The 16,057-nt window shown below is 42.2% G+C and overlaps 1 protein-coding gene across 1 annotated transcript in view; it reads right to left on the bottom strand.

Moving 5' to 3' along the window:
- The window catches only part of HLCS (holocarboxylase synthetase), a 203,602-nt gene that overhangs the window by 11,950 nt on the left and 175,595 nt on the right, over window positions 1-16,057 (bottom strand). The window contains exons 7-8 of the mRNA XM_015417941.1: window positions 10,334-10,401; window positions 2,651-2,811 (exon numbers count right to left, since the gene is read on the bottom strand). Of these exons, the coding sequence (XP_015273427.1) occupies window positions 2,651-2,811; window positions 10,334-10,401 (229 nt within the window). The remainder of the gene's footprint in view (window positions 1-2,650; window positions 2,812-10,333; window positions 10,402-16,057) is intronic.

Here is a 16,057-nt window from a genome sequence, read left to right as displayed (position 1 = left end):
TTGCTTATTTTAGGAGTATTTCTGGTCTTCTTCTGTGTTGCTACCAGTCCAGCTCTTTCTTTTATGTATCTTTAAGTTTTATTCTTGGTCTCCTGTTCTGCCATATGAATTGTATCTTCATTGTCACATGGTCTTTAAAGATATTTTTGCTTCTGAAACATTGAAGTTGGACCTTCTTCACATGCCCATTCCTCTTCTGAAGAGTCCTCTGCCTGTTTAGGGTAAACTGTGCCTGGCTGACCCACGACATTTGGTTCAAGCAACCTACTATTTATGATATTTCTATGCTACCTCTTCAAAGTCCTGCTCAAGGCGACTTATGATTAAAACCACATATTATATTTTGTCTAAAAGGCTAAATTAATATAGCAGGAAAGGAGGCAAAAAACACTACTCATTAGGACAACTGATGTCAATGGGATTACTTTTGTATAAGAGGTGATTTTTGTGGATATTTCAAAATGTTATTTTTAGAATTTCCTACATTACATAGTTAGTGTTCCAAACTACAGTGAATTAAAATGTTACTTTAAATTCCACCATGCAGCATTTTTAGAGCCAAGTTATGAAATCCTGAAGTTAGGAAGTGTTAATAAAAGACAACTCCTAAAGGAAAGGCTACTGGATATCACCTTAAATGAAATTCATATGTAAATACGTGCAAGGCATTGATTTTGTATAATATAGGAAACATATGTTTTTGTTAACTAGTCCTGTAAAATTCCAATGTCTTACAGTTAGCCAATATTCAGAATTGGTTATATTCAAAGGAAATTAATGAGGTGTTAAGGAAGATTGGTTTGTAATTTGAGCAGTGATGACAGGACACTTGATTCCCTCCTGAGAGAATATGGTTAGCCTCTTGCTTCACAGCTGGGGCGAAAATCTTTTCAACATTAAACAAGGGATGCAAAAATGTTAAAAAGGATGAAGTGGCCGCTAAAATTGCTTCAACAAAAAATCTAAAGAGCACTTGTTAATGGTTCCTCATCCTCTTGGAGAGGAGTGACAAGTAGAGTGCCTCAAGGATCTGTCCTGGGAGCTGGTTTGTTCAACATCTTTATATATAATCTGGATGAAGGAATAGAGGGAATGCTTATTAAATTTGCAGATGATACTAAATTGGGAGGGGTAGCAAATATGGTAGAAGACAGAGTCAGGATACAGGATGTTCTTGACAGGCTGGAAAACTGGGCTAAAACAAATAAAATGAATTTCATTGGGGATACATGTAAAGTTCTGCATTTAGGTAGGAAAAATTTAATGCATAATTATAGGATGGAGGAGACTTGTCTTGGCAGTCTTATGTGCGAAAAGGATCTAGGGGTCTTAGTAGACCATACACTGAACATGAGTCAGCAGTGTGATGTGGTAGCTAAAAAGGCAAATGCGATTTTGGGATGTATCAAAAGAAGTATAGTGTCCAGATCATGTGAAGTGATGGTATCGTTTTACTCTGCTTTGGCTAGATCTCACCTAGAGTATTGTGTTCAGCTTTGGTCACCACAGTTTAAGAAGGATATAGACAAGCTGGAACGTGTCCAGAGGAGGGCAATGAAGATAGTAAGGGATCTGGAGACCAAGTCCTATGAGGAAAGGTTGAAGGAGCTGGGTATGTTTAGCCTGGAGAGGAGATGACTGAGAGGTGATATGATAACCATTTTCAAGTACTTGAAGGGCTGTCATATAGAGGATGGTATGGAGTTGTTTTCTGTTGCCCCAGAAGGTCAGACCAGAACCAACACTTTGAAATTAAATTAGAAGAGTTTTCAGCTAAACATTAGGAAGAACTTCCTGACAGTTAGAGCGGTTCCTCAGTGGAACAGGTGTAGTGGTGAAGACTGTGGACTCTAATCTTGGAGAACTGGTTTGATTCCCCACTCCTCCACTCGCAGCTGCCATAGTTCTTACAAGAGCTGTCCTTGAAAGAGCAGTTCTTGAAAGAGCTCTCTCAGTCCCGCCTACCTCACAGGGTGTCTGTTGTGGGGAGGGGAAGGGAAAGGAATTTGTAAGCCACTCTGAGACTCCGAGTGAAGGGTGGGGTATAAATCCAATCTCCTCCTCCTCCTTGGGAAGTGGTAAGCTCTCCTTCTTTGGAGATTTTCAAACAGAGGCTAGATGGCCATCTGACAGCAATGCTGATGGTGTGAACTTAGGCAGATCATGAGAGGGAGGGCAGGAAGGGTTGCCTCAGTGGTTAGTTTTTGTGGTCCTTTCTTACACGCTCAGGGAAATGCTGATCGCCACTTTGGGGTCAGGAAGCAATTTTTCTCCAGACCAGTTTGGCTGGAGATCCTGGAGGTTTTTTGTCATCTTCTGGGTGTGGAACAGTGTTCACTGGTGGTGTGGAGGGGGAGGTATTTGTGTATTTCCTGCATTGTGCAAGGGGTTGGACTAGATGACTTCAGGACTAGATGACCTCAGAGGTACCTTCCAACTCTGTGATTCTATGATTCCACGAATTGTCAGTTTTAATCTACTAAATATGCATTTTGTTCATTATGATACGCTCAATATTACATATGAACAAATAAATATAAACCTGAGGGCAGAATACATGGAATTAGGTGAAGTCTGACCTAGCAATTGCATATGCCAGTCCTTTAGCTGAAGAGAAAGGAAAATAACAGAATGGAAATTAAAAAAATACCTGGTATCCAGGTATTGATCTAACAGACTCCACAACTGCTAGAGAAACTAGATGCTGAATAAAAGGAATCCTTCGTCCCAGTTCAGAAGATAATGGAATGGTGATATGTAGAGTTGATAAGGCAGCTCCCACAGGACTCAGCCACGTATTTCCACCACGACCTTAGACAAAAGGAGCAAATATTCAAAATAATTTACTCATAAATTACATTTTGTCATACAGAAAGTGACGGCATACTGTTCTGTATGGGGACAAGATGACAGCCTGGTAATGGTAAATGGTGTAGATCATCCTGATCTGGGATGACAGTTGAGATGTCATGTGACATGTCACCAGGTACAGGATTGCATCTAGGTTGCATCAGCCTAAGTGATGTCACCATGAGTCAGCAATGGACTCTGATTGGTGCTGTATTGTATATATTGTGTACAGTCTGTAAGCAGTTATTCACTCTGGTGAATGGATTTGTATGCGGAGCACTTTGCTGGACTACCTGGTGATTTGGAGTCTACAAGTGCAGCGCAGGAATGTGTGTAAATATCTCTGTAAATAAAACCACTGTGTATAGTCAGCACCAGCCAACCTGGTTTGTGTATTTACTAGAGCTTCCGACAACGCTGACAGAAAGATCCCACTAATGTTCCACTAATGGTGGCACTTTCCTCCATAGACAGCTCCTTACACTAGAGGAGATGATCACCGTTAGTGGCATGCATCCATGTGATCCAACATCTGTTTAGGGATGCCAGCTTCCAGGTGGGACCTGGGGATCTCCTGGAATTATACCTCATCTGCAGACTACAGAGATCAGTTCCCCTGCAAAAAAATGGATGCTTTGGAAGGTAGACTCTATGGCATTGTACTCCACTGAGATCCTGTCCTCCTCAGGCTCCATCCCCAAATGTCCAGGAGTTTCCCAAACTGGGTCTGGCAACCCTGCCCACCCCATCCTGCACCGGTGGCTGGGGGGACCTGGCAACCCGAAGATCTATTTCACTGAATTATTTGACAACAATAGAAGAAATGTTTCTAAAGGAGTTCCCCAGAATTTTTTTAAAAAATCATATTAGTTTCTGTCCTCAGAAACAGTACCATATCAACTTCTGTTATCAGAAATTTAATTGTTTAAACCTCACTAGACAACCTATCTGGTGTAATACCTATTAGGGGTGTGCATGTGAACATTTCTGATCCAAAACAATGACTGAAATTCCCTGTTTTGTTTCAGGTATTTCCTAATTAACACTAAATAGGGAATTTCAGGCACTATTTATGGAAAAGGAAGTCCTGCCTCACCAGCCTTTTGTAGTTCTTAGAGAAGATTAACAAGCATACAGATAAAGTTGACAAGATACCTCACCAAAGACTTCTGAACAAACGTAGCTGTCAAGCGATAAAAGGACAGGGTTGAAATCTGTTTAAGCAAAAGGAAGCTGAGAGTAGGAATAAGTGAACAGTTCTTGCAGTGGAGCAGCGTGGTTCCACAAGGATTGCTATTGGGACTGCTGCTATTTAGTTTCTATAGAAACGATCTGAAACTCTGCGTGAGCAGTGTAGTGGCTATGTTTTATTTATTTATTTATTTAACTTTTATCCCACCCTCCCCGCCACAGCAGGCTCAGGGCTGCTCACAACCGATTATAATAAATAAAACAACTTCTTAATAAGTTAAGTCTAAAAACAGTACATAAAGTGTAAAATGGCGTTGTAAAATGGCGAGAATCTGACGGTCAGTTAAGCGCATGGTCTGGGTCTTTTGAGCCAGTTTGGTGTAGTGGTTAAGTGCATGGACTCTAATCTGGGAGACCTGGGTTTGTTTCCCCACTCCTCCACATGCAGCTGCTGGATGACCTTGGGCAAGCCATAGTTCTGTCAGAGCTGTTCTTGAAAAAGAGCAGTTTCTCTCAGAACTCTCTCAGCCCCACCTACCTTGCAGGGTGTCTGTTGTGGGGAGGGGAAGGGAAAGGAGTTTGTAAGCTGCTCTGAGACTCCTTTGGGTCGTGAAGGGTGGGGTATAAATCCATTCTCCTCCTCCTCTTCTTCTTCTTGTCAGTGGCATGCAGGCTATTCAAGCATGGATGGCTTCAAGAACCCAGCTGAGCTCTGAGCAGGAGCAGGAGCAGGAGCCAGAGGGGTGAGTGGTTTTTTATTTGCTTTCAGCGGAGAGGATCCAGCTGAGGATTTTGGTGGGAGAACTGGTCTGGGAGTGTGTGGAAGCGCTTGGAGTTTTTGCAGATTCCTGGCTGCTTGAGAGAGGAAAGGGCATTGTTTGACTGTGATTGACTGCAATTGAGAGGAAAAGGAAGGGGCATTGTTTTGCATGTGATTGAGTGCCTGGGTGCATTTGAATAGCTGCTGCCAGCACTCTGCTGGGGGAGGCCTCTATTTAAGGAAGCACCTTGCCAGAGGCACGAGCCTCTGGCACGAGCCGAAGGGCGAGCTAAAGGGCTCTTTGCCCGTGGCTCTTAGCCCAGGGACTCTTGGACTAGGGGCTCTGTGAGACGCCCAAGAAGAGGCAGAAAGTGAAAACCCTAGGCTCCTTGTTTTCCCCATAAAGTAATTTGACTTTGACAAGAAAAAAACACATAAATACAAAGGGATTTAAAAGGGGGATTACATTTACTTATTTTAAAAGAATTATGAAGCCAGAATGCCAGCAGGGGGTTGGGGGCTATCCAGTGTTTTGCACAGAGTGTCACATGTATGACTATCTGCCCACTGGGCAGAAGTCTTGGGTGTGTGCTCGGTGCAAGGAGCTCCTGGTTCTCAGGGAACGTGTGTGCTCCCTTGAGGCCAAGGTGGCTGACCTGGAGAAGCAGAGACAGTCAGCTAGGCGCACAGAAAAGACTCTCGGGGACTTGTTAGCTACGTCCCACTCTGGATCTGGCAGCCCCGCTGCTGTCAGGGAGCATGAGGGTCTAGGGGAAACAGGGCACCGTGCTGAGGATAAGGGGAATGTGCCCTCAGAAGGGACCTCTTCCCCAGCTGGTGAGCGGTTATCCTTTTGCACCAAGGAACCATCCCTGGGCAGGGTGGGAGGGGGGCTCTTGGTAGTGGGTGATTCGATCCTTAGGCAGGTAGACAGCTGGGTGGCGAACCCGCGTACTGACCGTATGGTGACTTGCCTGCCTGGTGCAAAGGTAGCGGACATTACGCGTGTTTTAGATAGGCTGGTAGATAGTGCTGGGGAGGAGCCAGTGGTCGTGGTGCATGTCGGCACCAACGATGTGGGGAAATGCAGTCGTGAGGTCCTGGAGGAGAAATTTAGGCTGCTGGGCAGGAAACTCAAGGCCAGGACCTCCAAGGTAGCCTTCTCAGAAGTGCTACCTGTTCCACGCGCAGGGCCGGAGAGACAGGCACAGATCAGGAGTCTCAATGCGTGGATGAGACGATGGTGTAGAGGGGAAGGGTTCAGGTTTGTTAGGCACTGGGATTCTTTTTGGAACAAGAGGGAGCTGTACAGGCGAGACGGTCTCCACTTGTCCCGAGAAGGAACCAGGCTGCTGGCGCTTAAAATCAAAAAGGTGGCAGAGCAGTTTTTAAACTGAATATTGGGGGAAAGCCGACAGGAGATGAAAAGTCTCTGGTTCGGGTTGGCTCATCTCAGAGAGATGAGGGGGTACCTGTTGCTTTTCTACAGGGAGGTGGATTGAAATTGTCCACTGAGACCATGGCTAGTGACATGGACTGCCTGACAAGGTCTCGAGATTGCAAGAGGAAGGTGGCAGGCTTAACCAGTATGGGAAATTACAGCTGTTTCTATACAAATGCTCGAAGTGTCCGAGGTAAAATCGGGGAGTTGGAGTGCTTGGTGTCAGAGGGAAAAATAGACATTGTGGGTATTTCAGAAACTTGGTGGGATGAGGAAAATCAGTGGGATACGGTGATTCCCGGTTATATATTATATCGGAAGGATAGGGGGGGAAGGGTTGGAGGTGGGGTGGCTCTGTATGTCAGAGAGGGTATAAAGTCCAGAAAGATCGAGAGGCTAAGAGAATTGGATTCGCTTCTTGAAGTTCTGTGGGTTGAAATAGGGGGGCCAAAAGGAAACTTAACACTGGGAGTTTGTTATCGCCCACCGGATCAAAAGATAGAGGAGGATTATAAAATGATGAATGAATTAAAGATAGCAGCTAGACAAAAACACTGTGTCGTAATAGGTGATTTTAACTACCCACACATTGATTGGGTCAATATGTGTTCTAGTCGAGAGAAAGAGATTGAGTTTCTAGACACTCTAAATGACTGTGCTATGGAGCAGATGGTCATGGAACCTACCAGGGGAGAGGCGATCCTTGATTTGGTCCTAAGTAACACTCAAGACCTGGTGAGAGATGTAAAAGTGATTGCACCGCTTGGGAACAGTGATCATAATGTTGTTGAGTTCAACATTTGTACAAATAGGGAATTGGCCAAAAAGACTCACACAACCACTTTTAACTTTAAAAGGGGTAATTTTTCTGATATGAGGGGACATGTGGGGAGGAAACTGAAGGGAAAAGTAGAAAGGGTCAAAACCATTGGGGAAGCTTGGAAACTGTTTAAAACTACAATTCTAGAAGCTCAAATAAAATATATTCCGCAGGTTAGGAAAGGCACAAACAGGTATAAGAAAAAGCCTACATGGTTAACAAACAAAGTAATGGAAGCTGTAAAAGGTAAAAAGGATTCCTTTAAGCGGTGGAAAGCTAGTCACAGTGAGGCTGATAAAACAGAACACAGGCTATGGCAAATAAAATGCAAGTCTGTGGTCAGGCATGCAAAAAGGGAATATGAGGAGCATATAGCAAAAAATGTAAAGACCAACAATAAAACTTTCTTCAAATACATTAGAAACAGGAAACCAGCCAGGGAGGCAGTGGGGCCCTTGGATGACCAAGGGGTAAAAGGAGTACTGAAGGATGATAGGGAAATGGCTGAGAAGCTAAATGCATTTTTTGCCTCCGTCTTCACTGTGGAAGATGAGAGGTGCTTGCCCACTCCAGAGCCGCTGAGTTCGGGAGGGGTGTTGAAAGACCTGAGTCAGATTGAGGTGACGAGAGAGGAGGTCCTAAAACTGATAAACAACTTAAAAACTGATAAATCACCAGGCCCAGATGGCATACATCCAAGAGTTCTGAAAGAACTCAATTGTGAACTTGTGGATCTCCTGACAAAAATATGTAATCTCTCCTTAAAATCAGCCTCCATTCCTGAGGACTGGAAGGTAGCTAATGTCACTCCCATCTTTAAAAAGGGTTCCAGAGGAGATCCGGGAAATTACAGGCCAGTCAGTCTGACGTCGATACCGGGTAAATTGGTGGAAACCATTATTAAGGAAAGAATTAGTAGGCACATAGATGAACAAAACCTATTGAGGCAGACTCAACATGGGTTCTGTAAGGGAAGATCTTGTCTCACTAACCTGTTAATGTTCTTTGAGGGGGTGAACAAACATGTGGACAAGGGGGATCCAATAGATATTGTTTACCTTGACTTCCAGAAAGCTTTTGATAAAGTTCCTCATCAAAGGCTCCTAAGCAAGCTCAAAAATCATGGGATAAAAGGACAAGTCCTTTTATGGATCAAAAACTGGCTAATTAATAGAAAACAGAGAGTGAGTATAAATGGGCAGTTCTCCCAGTGGAGGGGTGTAAGCAGTGGGGTACCACAGGGATCAGTACTTGGTCCACTGCTTTTTAACTTGTTCATTAATGATTTGGAGTTGGGAGTAAGCAGTGAAGTGGCTAAATTTGCGGATGATACGAAGTTGTTCAGGGTGGTGAAAACCAGTGAGGATTGTGAGGCACTCCAAAGGGATCTGTCAAAGTTGGGCGAGTGGGCGTCAACATGGCAAATGGGGTTCAATGTGGCCAAGTGCAAGGTGATGCACATTGGAGCCAAAAATCCTAACTATAAATACACGTTGATGGGGTCTGAACTGGCAGAGACAGATCAAGAGAGAGATCTTGGAGTTGTAGTAGATAACTCACTGAAAATGTCGAGACAGTGTGTGACTGCAATAAAGAAGGCCAATGCTATGCTGGGGATTATTAGGAAGGGTATTGTAAACAGATCAGCCAATATCATAATGCCGCTATATAAATCAATGGTGCGACCTCATCTGGAATACTGTGTGCAATTCTGGTCACCACACCTTAAAAAGGATATTATAGCTTTGGAAAAAGTGCAGAAAAGAGCAACTCGAATGATAAAAGGGTTGGAACACTTTCCCTATGAGGAACGGTTAAGGCGCTTAGGGCTCTTTAGCTTGGAGAAACGACGACTGAGGGGTGACATGATTGAGGTTTATAAGATTATGCATGGGAAAGAGCAGGTAGAGAAAGAGGTACTTTTCTCCCTTTCTCACAATACAAGAACTCGTGGGCACTCCATGAAATTGCTGAGCGGTCGGGTTAGAACGGATAAGAGGAAGTACTTCTTCACCCAAAGAGTGATTAACACTTGGAATTCACTGCCACAGGAAGTGGTGGCGGCTACAAGCATGGACGGCTTCAAGAGGGAATTAGATAAGCATATGGAGCAGAGGTCCATCAGTGGCTATTAGCCACAAGGTATAGATAGGGACTCTGGGGCAAGTGATGCTCTGTCATCTTGGTGCTTGGGGGGGGTCAACAGTGGGAGGGCTTCTAATGTCCTGGCCCCACTGGTGGACCTCCTGATGGCACTGGTATTTCTGGCCACTGTGGGATACAGAGTGTTGGACTGGATGGGCCTTTGGCCTGATCCAACATTGGCATCTCTTATGTTCTTATGTTCTTATGTTCAAGAGGGAGCAGAGATCGATCAGTGGCTATTAGCCACAAGTTATAGATAGGAACTCTCAGCCTGGGGCAAGTGATGCATTGTATTCTTGGTGCTTGGGGGGGGGGGCAACAGTGGGAGGGCTTCTACTGTCCTGGCCCCACTGGTGGATCTCCTGATGGCACCTGGTATTTTTGACCACTGCGTGAGAGTGCTGGATATTGGCTTCTCTTATGTTGTTATTAAGACTAGGGTGATTCATTTTAGGAAAGATAGTCACTCGGATGCTAAAATAATACAACTTTGTTTTTGTTGGCATGGGTATCCTCAGGCACCCTAAAAGGTGCAGAGTGGCATTGTTAGGGTGATGCAAGGCTTGAAAAAATCTGGGCAGGTAGTGAAGCATCTGTTAAGCTGTTACTTTTTCTCTATTGGAAAATCTTGCTTTCACAGTAAACCTCCAAGGACCAATGCTAGGAAGCAACATCAGAGGAAGACCTTGGCCTCTATGCCCTGTTTATTGGACCTCCAGGGCAACTGATTGGCCACTGCATGAAACAAGATAGTGGACTAGATATTCCACTGTCTGATCCACCAGGGCTAATCTTAATCCTACCAGAAAGGGGTAGTGATGGTGGAATTTACATTTTTTGTTTGAATTCTGGGGGAAATGCAATAGCCCTACAATGTAAGTGCTTTCTAGAAGAAGGATATTTAGGCTTCCTGAAACATGTGAGAAACAAAGGCACATTCAATGCATAAAAAGACAATGGTTAGAAAAAGTCTCACTAACAATGCAGGATGGTTTTAAACTAGTGACCTATAATTCTTTTACTATTATTACTCAAAATTACAACAGATAGGAAGAAATGAACTTGTACAGTTTACATTTAATCAAATACTTTTCTCTCCATTAACACTGGAATTGTACTAACTTACCTTTCCCTTGAGTTTGCTGAACTGCAACTGCTATCAGACCTGTTTCCTGGGGCACCTTGAACATCAACCTTCAAATTATTTAAAAGAGAACATGCCTGTTAGAACAGTGTGTGGTTTTCATAAAAATACTGGAGAGATTTCCTACAATGTTAGCAATGGTCCAGGTATAGCTAAAAATACAGGAGAAAATTCAAATAGGAGAACTGACTGAAAAACATTCAAATGAAATATCAAACCTACAGTGATATTCAAGAAATCAAGATTTATTTGAGATATATATCTGCATTTCTACATTTCTTTCTGAAGTACTTGTTCTTATCGGAGTATGGTATTATCTTAAGTGACAACCAGCAATTTCAAACATTTGTTTCTACTTACAACAAATTCACATTCATACTAGAAGTACAGCAATAGCAGCAGTTTTTGATTATTTGGAAAACCCGTATGGTGGCAATAAAGCAGTTTAAAAGAAACACTATCCCTTGAGAACTAATTATGATTTAACTATAGTAAATAAATCTACACCTTCTGAGAACTCTAGAGAACATTGGCTTATTTTAGGCTCGTGTTTTACTTTTAAAATATTTTTACTTAAAAGAATACAGCTTTCCTTCTGGGGTAAATAGAAATTAATGTACACTCTAACACTATCAAAGTTAACTTGAATCTTGTTGCAAGAATATTCTTTAAACTGCCTTAAGAATAATTAAGTAATCATTAAAATCTTTTTCATTTCCCTTTCAGGCTTAAGAGGGAATTTATTTAATTCTTAATTAAATTTAAGAAATAAATTTACTAGATATATTTGTCAGAGCTTTAATTTTTAAAAACTGAGAAGTCAGGAAATACCATTTTTAATAGAGAGGCCATAGAAATAATGCATGCAGCATAAACTTGTAGAGGAATAATTAGTACACAAAGTATTTTTCTCTGAAGAACAGAAGATTCGCATGCTCCAAAATAACAGAATGAAGAAGTGACACTGAAGAGAGGCAAAGATACAAGCAATTGTGCAGCCTCTGCTGCTCACTAGAAATCAATAGTTGTTTCCAGTCTTTATGGGAGGGAAGGCAGCATGGTATAGTCCAATCTAGTCAGACCTCAGAGGCTGAGTAGGGTTGGTGCTTGTATGGGAGACTGCCAAGGAACACTTTGCAGAGGAAGGCAATGGCAAACCATCTCTGCTTCTCACTTGCTTTGCAAGACCCTTACTGGGGTTGCCATCAGTTGGTTGTGACTTGACAGCACTTGCATACATATGGCCAGGGCTATTTTTGGACAGGAACGCACAGGAACGGAGTTCCGGCTGGCTCCTAAGTTGGCCACGCCCAGCAGGAACTCATTAGCATAATAGGCCACACCCAACAGCAGAAACTCATTAGGATTGGCTACATTAGGGGTGTGTGGCCTAACATGCAAAGGAGTTCCTGCTACAAAAAAAGGCCCTGGGTTTTGACAACAAACAAGGTAAACAGAATAACAAGCAAAAGGTGGGTGTGGCTGGATGACCAGACTTCTGGTAACACGTGGGTGCGGCCTAATGTGCTAATGAGCTGTGTTGTGAGGGGTGTGGCCCAATATGCTAATGAGTTCCTGCTGTTGGATGTGGCCTATTATGCTAATGAGTTCCTGCTGGGCTTTTTCTACAAAAAGAGCCCTGCTATGGCCAGTCTGTACTGAAGATGTTTCCTAATCCACTTCTGCAAACGTTTATTTATCAATTTATTTTTCTCCAACTTTTCCACAAAGAACTCAAGGAATTGTTCATCATTCTCCCTCCTCCACTTTATCTTTACAACAACACTTTGAAGTAAGTTACTCTGAGAGAGGGTGACTGGGCCAAGGTCATAGTGAGTTCCATGGCTGAGTAGGGATTTGAATGTTCTAGATCCTTGTCCAGTATGCTAGCCAATGCACCATGCAGTTACGTCTAGATAAATGGGGCATAAAGAGAACACATGGAATAACTCCGGATGTTTTTAAACCCTGTGGTTCAGTTTACATAACTGTAAAGTTTTTAAAAAGGTACATTAGTAACTACAAATAATGAACCACAGGAGTGGTAATACAAAGTTTTCTCAGATTAGCAGTGAAAGTAATTTTCATAAGCAATTGCCAGAAGATCTCTTTGCCAGTCCTACTTCCATTATACATTAAATTCAGTTTGATAATTGTTTCTCTTGGCCACCATGAATTGCTTATTGAGACCATCTAGCATCAACCCTAGCTGTTAAAATATATTTTGCTTGTGTTGGGAGTTGGAATAATGAGGAGGTTCTTTGTATCCATTTAAGCTTAATATTGTCTTCTAGAAACTTTGCAGGTTAGAGCTAAATTTTGTTTCAGCTTCAATATCGCATTTATGTTACAGAAAAGGAAAACTAATTTAAATTTGGAATTGGTGCTATGGACAGATTATAAATATAGCTGAAGCAACTGGCATTCCCTCTAGCCTCTGTCTAAGCTCCAAATAACGGGCAAGTAGTATGTTTGGGGAAGAAATATCAGGAGAGGAAAATAGTTACGACATCAAACACAGACCTCTAGAACAAAGATGTGATTAAAGAAACATATGCAAGGAGTTGCTAAGTGTTTTGGCTGGAGTTACTAGAGTATGCTAAATGACAAGACTGAGTTCCTGTGCTAGTGAAGGCCAAGAAGAAATTCTGTAAGGAGGGAAACAACATAGAGAAGTTGCTAATACCTAGACTGAGACTACTGGAGACAGAGAGATTTATTTATGCTATCTGAGATAACTCTAGGGGCATTACCACACAGTTATAAGACCATAATAAAGTGATTGTGTTATTTTACAACGTTGTCTCTAGGATTTAGAAAATAAATCTGAGCTTTTTGTAACAGAAAGAAGCAATTGTAAACACTTTTACACACTTAACTATGTGTACACCTTTATCTGTGTTGATAAAGAAAATGGAAAAGAAAAAGTAGAATCTTTTTCTGAATTAACCTTAGTAGGGAAAACAGAAGCTTTTGAGCCTCGCAGAACTAGTATTCAGACAGAAGAAAGAGGAGAGTGCAGTGAGTCAACATAGTTTAAATTTACACTTGCAAATATTATTATTGTATCTGGTTAGGCAGTTAATATATATTTGGTAACCAAATGGCTTAATTTTGTGAAATTGTAACTGTAACTGTAATGTATGTTGTATTTTGTATTATATCCTATTTGCTTATGATTTATGGGTCTATGAGCAATAAAAATGAATGGAATGGAATTATTCTATCTGGTGGCACAAGCCAGAGCTTCCAGACACACATCAAAAATAAGAGGAAAAGAAGAGAAGAAGAGATTGAATTTATACCCTACCCTTCACTAACCAAAGGAGGCTCAGAGTGGCTTACAATCTCCTTTCCCTTCTCCCCACAACAGACACCCTGTGAGGTAGGTGGGGCTGAGAGAGCTCTTTAGAGAACTGCTCATGAGAGGAACAGCTCTGAAAGAACTTGTAACTGACCCAAGGTCACACCAGCAGCTGCATGTGGAGGAGTGGGGAATCAAACCTGGTTCTCCCAGATTAGAGTCTGTGCTCCTAACCACTACACCAAACTGGCTCCCAGTTTGGAGTAGAGAAAGAGGGAGCTCTTGTCTAGTACCCCTCTCAAGGGAGAATGACTCATGGCAACTCTATGAGAGCCAGTTTGGTGTAGTGGTTAAGTGTGCGGACTCTAATCTGGGAGAACCGGGTTTGATTCCCCACTCCTCCACTTGCACCTGCTGATGTGACCTTGGGTCAGTCACAAGCTCTGGCACAGCTGTCCTTGAAAAAGAGCAGTTTGTGTCAGAGTTATCTCAGCCCCACCCACCTCACAGGGTGTCTGTTGTGGGGAGGGGAAGGGAAAGGAGTTTGTAAGCCGCTCTGAGACTCCAAGTGAAGGGCGGGGTGTAAATCCAATCTCTTCTTCTAATATCCTCCAAAATGTCCTATTGTCAACATCCTCAGGTCTTGCAAACAGGGCCACAGCATCATTTATTGAGTCAATCCATCTTATGTTGGGTCTTCCTCTTTTCCTGCTGCCTTCAGCTTTTACTAGCAGTATTGTCTTTTCCAGTGACTTTGGCCTTCTCATAATGTGACCAAAGTACGATAGCTGTAGTTTAGTCAGTTTAGTTTCTAGGGAGTTGTCAAGCTTGATTCGATCTAGAACCCACTGATTTGCCTTTTTGGCAGTCCACGATATCCATAAAACTCTCCTCCAACACCACATTTCAAATGAATAATCTTCTTTCCGTCAGCTTTCTTCATTGTCCAACTTTCACACCCATACACAGTAATGGGAATGTTATGACATGAATTAAAGTGATCTTAGTCACCACCAGTGACACCTTCTTACACTTAAGAATCTTTTCTAGCTCCTTCATAGCTGCCCTTCCCAGTCTCAATCTTCTTCGGATTTCTTGGTTGCAGTCTCCGTTTTGTTGATGATGGAGCCAAAGAATAGAAAATCTTGAACAATTTCAATTCATTCATCATCCACCTTAAAGTTGTGTAATTCCCCACTCATCATTACTTTTGTCTTCTTGATGTTCAGTTTTGACACTTTCTGCTTTCGCCTTCATCAGGAGATGTTTCAGGTCTTCACTATCTTCTGCCAGTAATGTGGTGTCATCCGCATAACTCAAATTGTTAGTGTTCCTTCCACAAATTTTCAGTCCACCTTCATCCAAACCTAATCCATCTTTCCTTATGATATGTTCTACATACAGATTGGATAGATAGGGAGATAAAATACATCCTTGTCTGACACCTTTGCCAATTGGAAACCATTCTTCATATTCTGTCCGAAGAGTAGCCTCTTGTCCAGAGAACAGGTTGCGCATCAAAACAATCAGATGCTGTGGCACACCCATTTCTTTTAAAACCAGTCATAGTTTTTTATAATCCACACAGCCAAAAGCTTTGCTGTAATCTATGAAACTGATTTTCATCTGAAATTCTCTCTTATGCTCCAGTAACAAATGTAAATTTGCAACATGATCTCTAGTGCCTCTTCCTTTTCTGAATCCAGCTTGAACTTCTGGCATTCTCTTTCCATTTATGGTAACAATCTTTGTTGTAAGATTTTGAGTATCACTTTACTTGCATGAGAAATTAATGCAAAAGTCTGATAGTTACTGCAGTCTTTAACGTCTCCTTTTTTCAGAATTGGAATGTAAATTGAGGTTTCCAGTCAGTAGGCCACTGTTTTATTTTCTTTATTTGTTGTGGCTTGGAATAGCTCTACTATCCTTTCGCATCCATTCACATCACCAACTGAACATCCTTTTGGCTTTAGTTCAGTTGCATGATTAAGAATGGCGTTAGTCCTACTTGTCCTCAGCTCTTCTCCAGTATCTGATTTAATGCCATCTGATCTGGAGGTTCCATCTTCCAGTGCTTTAGGTTTTTTCATTTTGGATTGTCTCATTGTAGGGTTTTCAAGGTAAGAGTTGGTCAGAAGTGGCTTAACCTTACATATAGTGTCAGAATTCATAACAGTGCAATCCTAAACAGATTACACTCTTCTAAATTCTTCAGTATCAATGGTCTTAAAAGGGCTAATTCTGTTTGGGACTGCACTGTAAGTTTCCCCAATAGTTGCTCCCTTCTCCTCACAAATCCTACCTGAACTGGCCTTCATATGCGTGGGAATTAAATTCATAGAACAGAACATCCTGAGCACATGTGGTCAACAGTAGCAGTATGGATATGCAGGGGACCCAAA

This window comes from Gekko japonicus, unplaced genomic scaffold (assembly GCF_001447785.1).
Source record: "Gekko japonicus isolate JY-2015 unplaced genomic scaffold, Gekko_japonicus_V1.1 scaffold242, whole genome shotgun sequence".
NCBI lineage: Eukaryota > Metazoa > Chordata > Lepidosauria > Squamata > Gekkonidae > Gekko > Gekko japonicus.
This window is presented reverse-complemented; position numbering and strand designations above follow the sequence as displayed.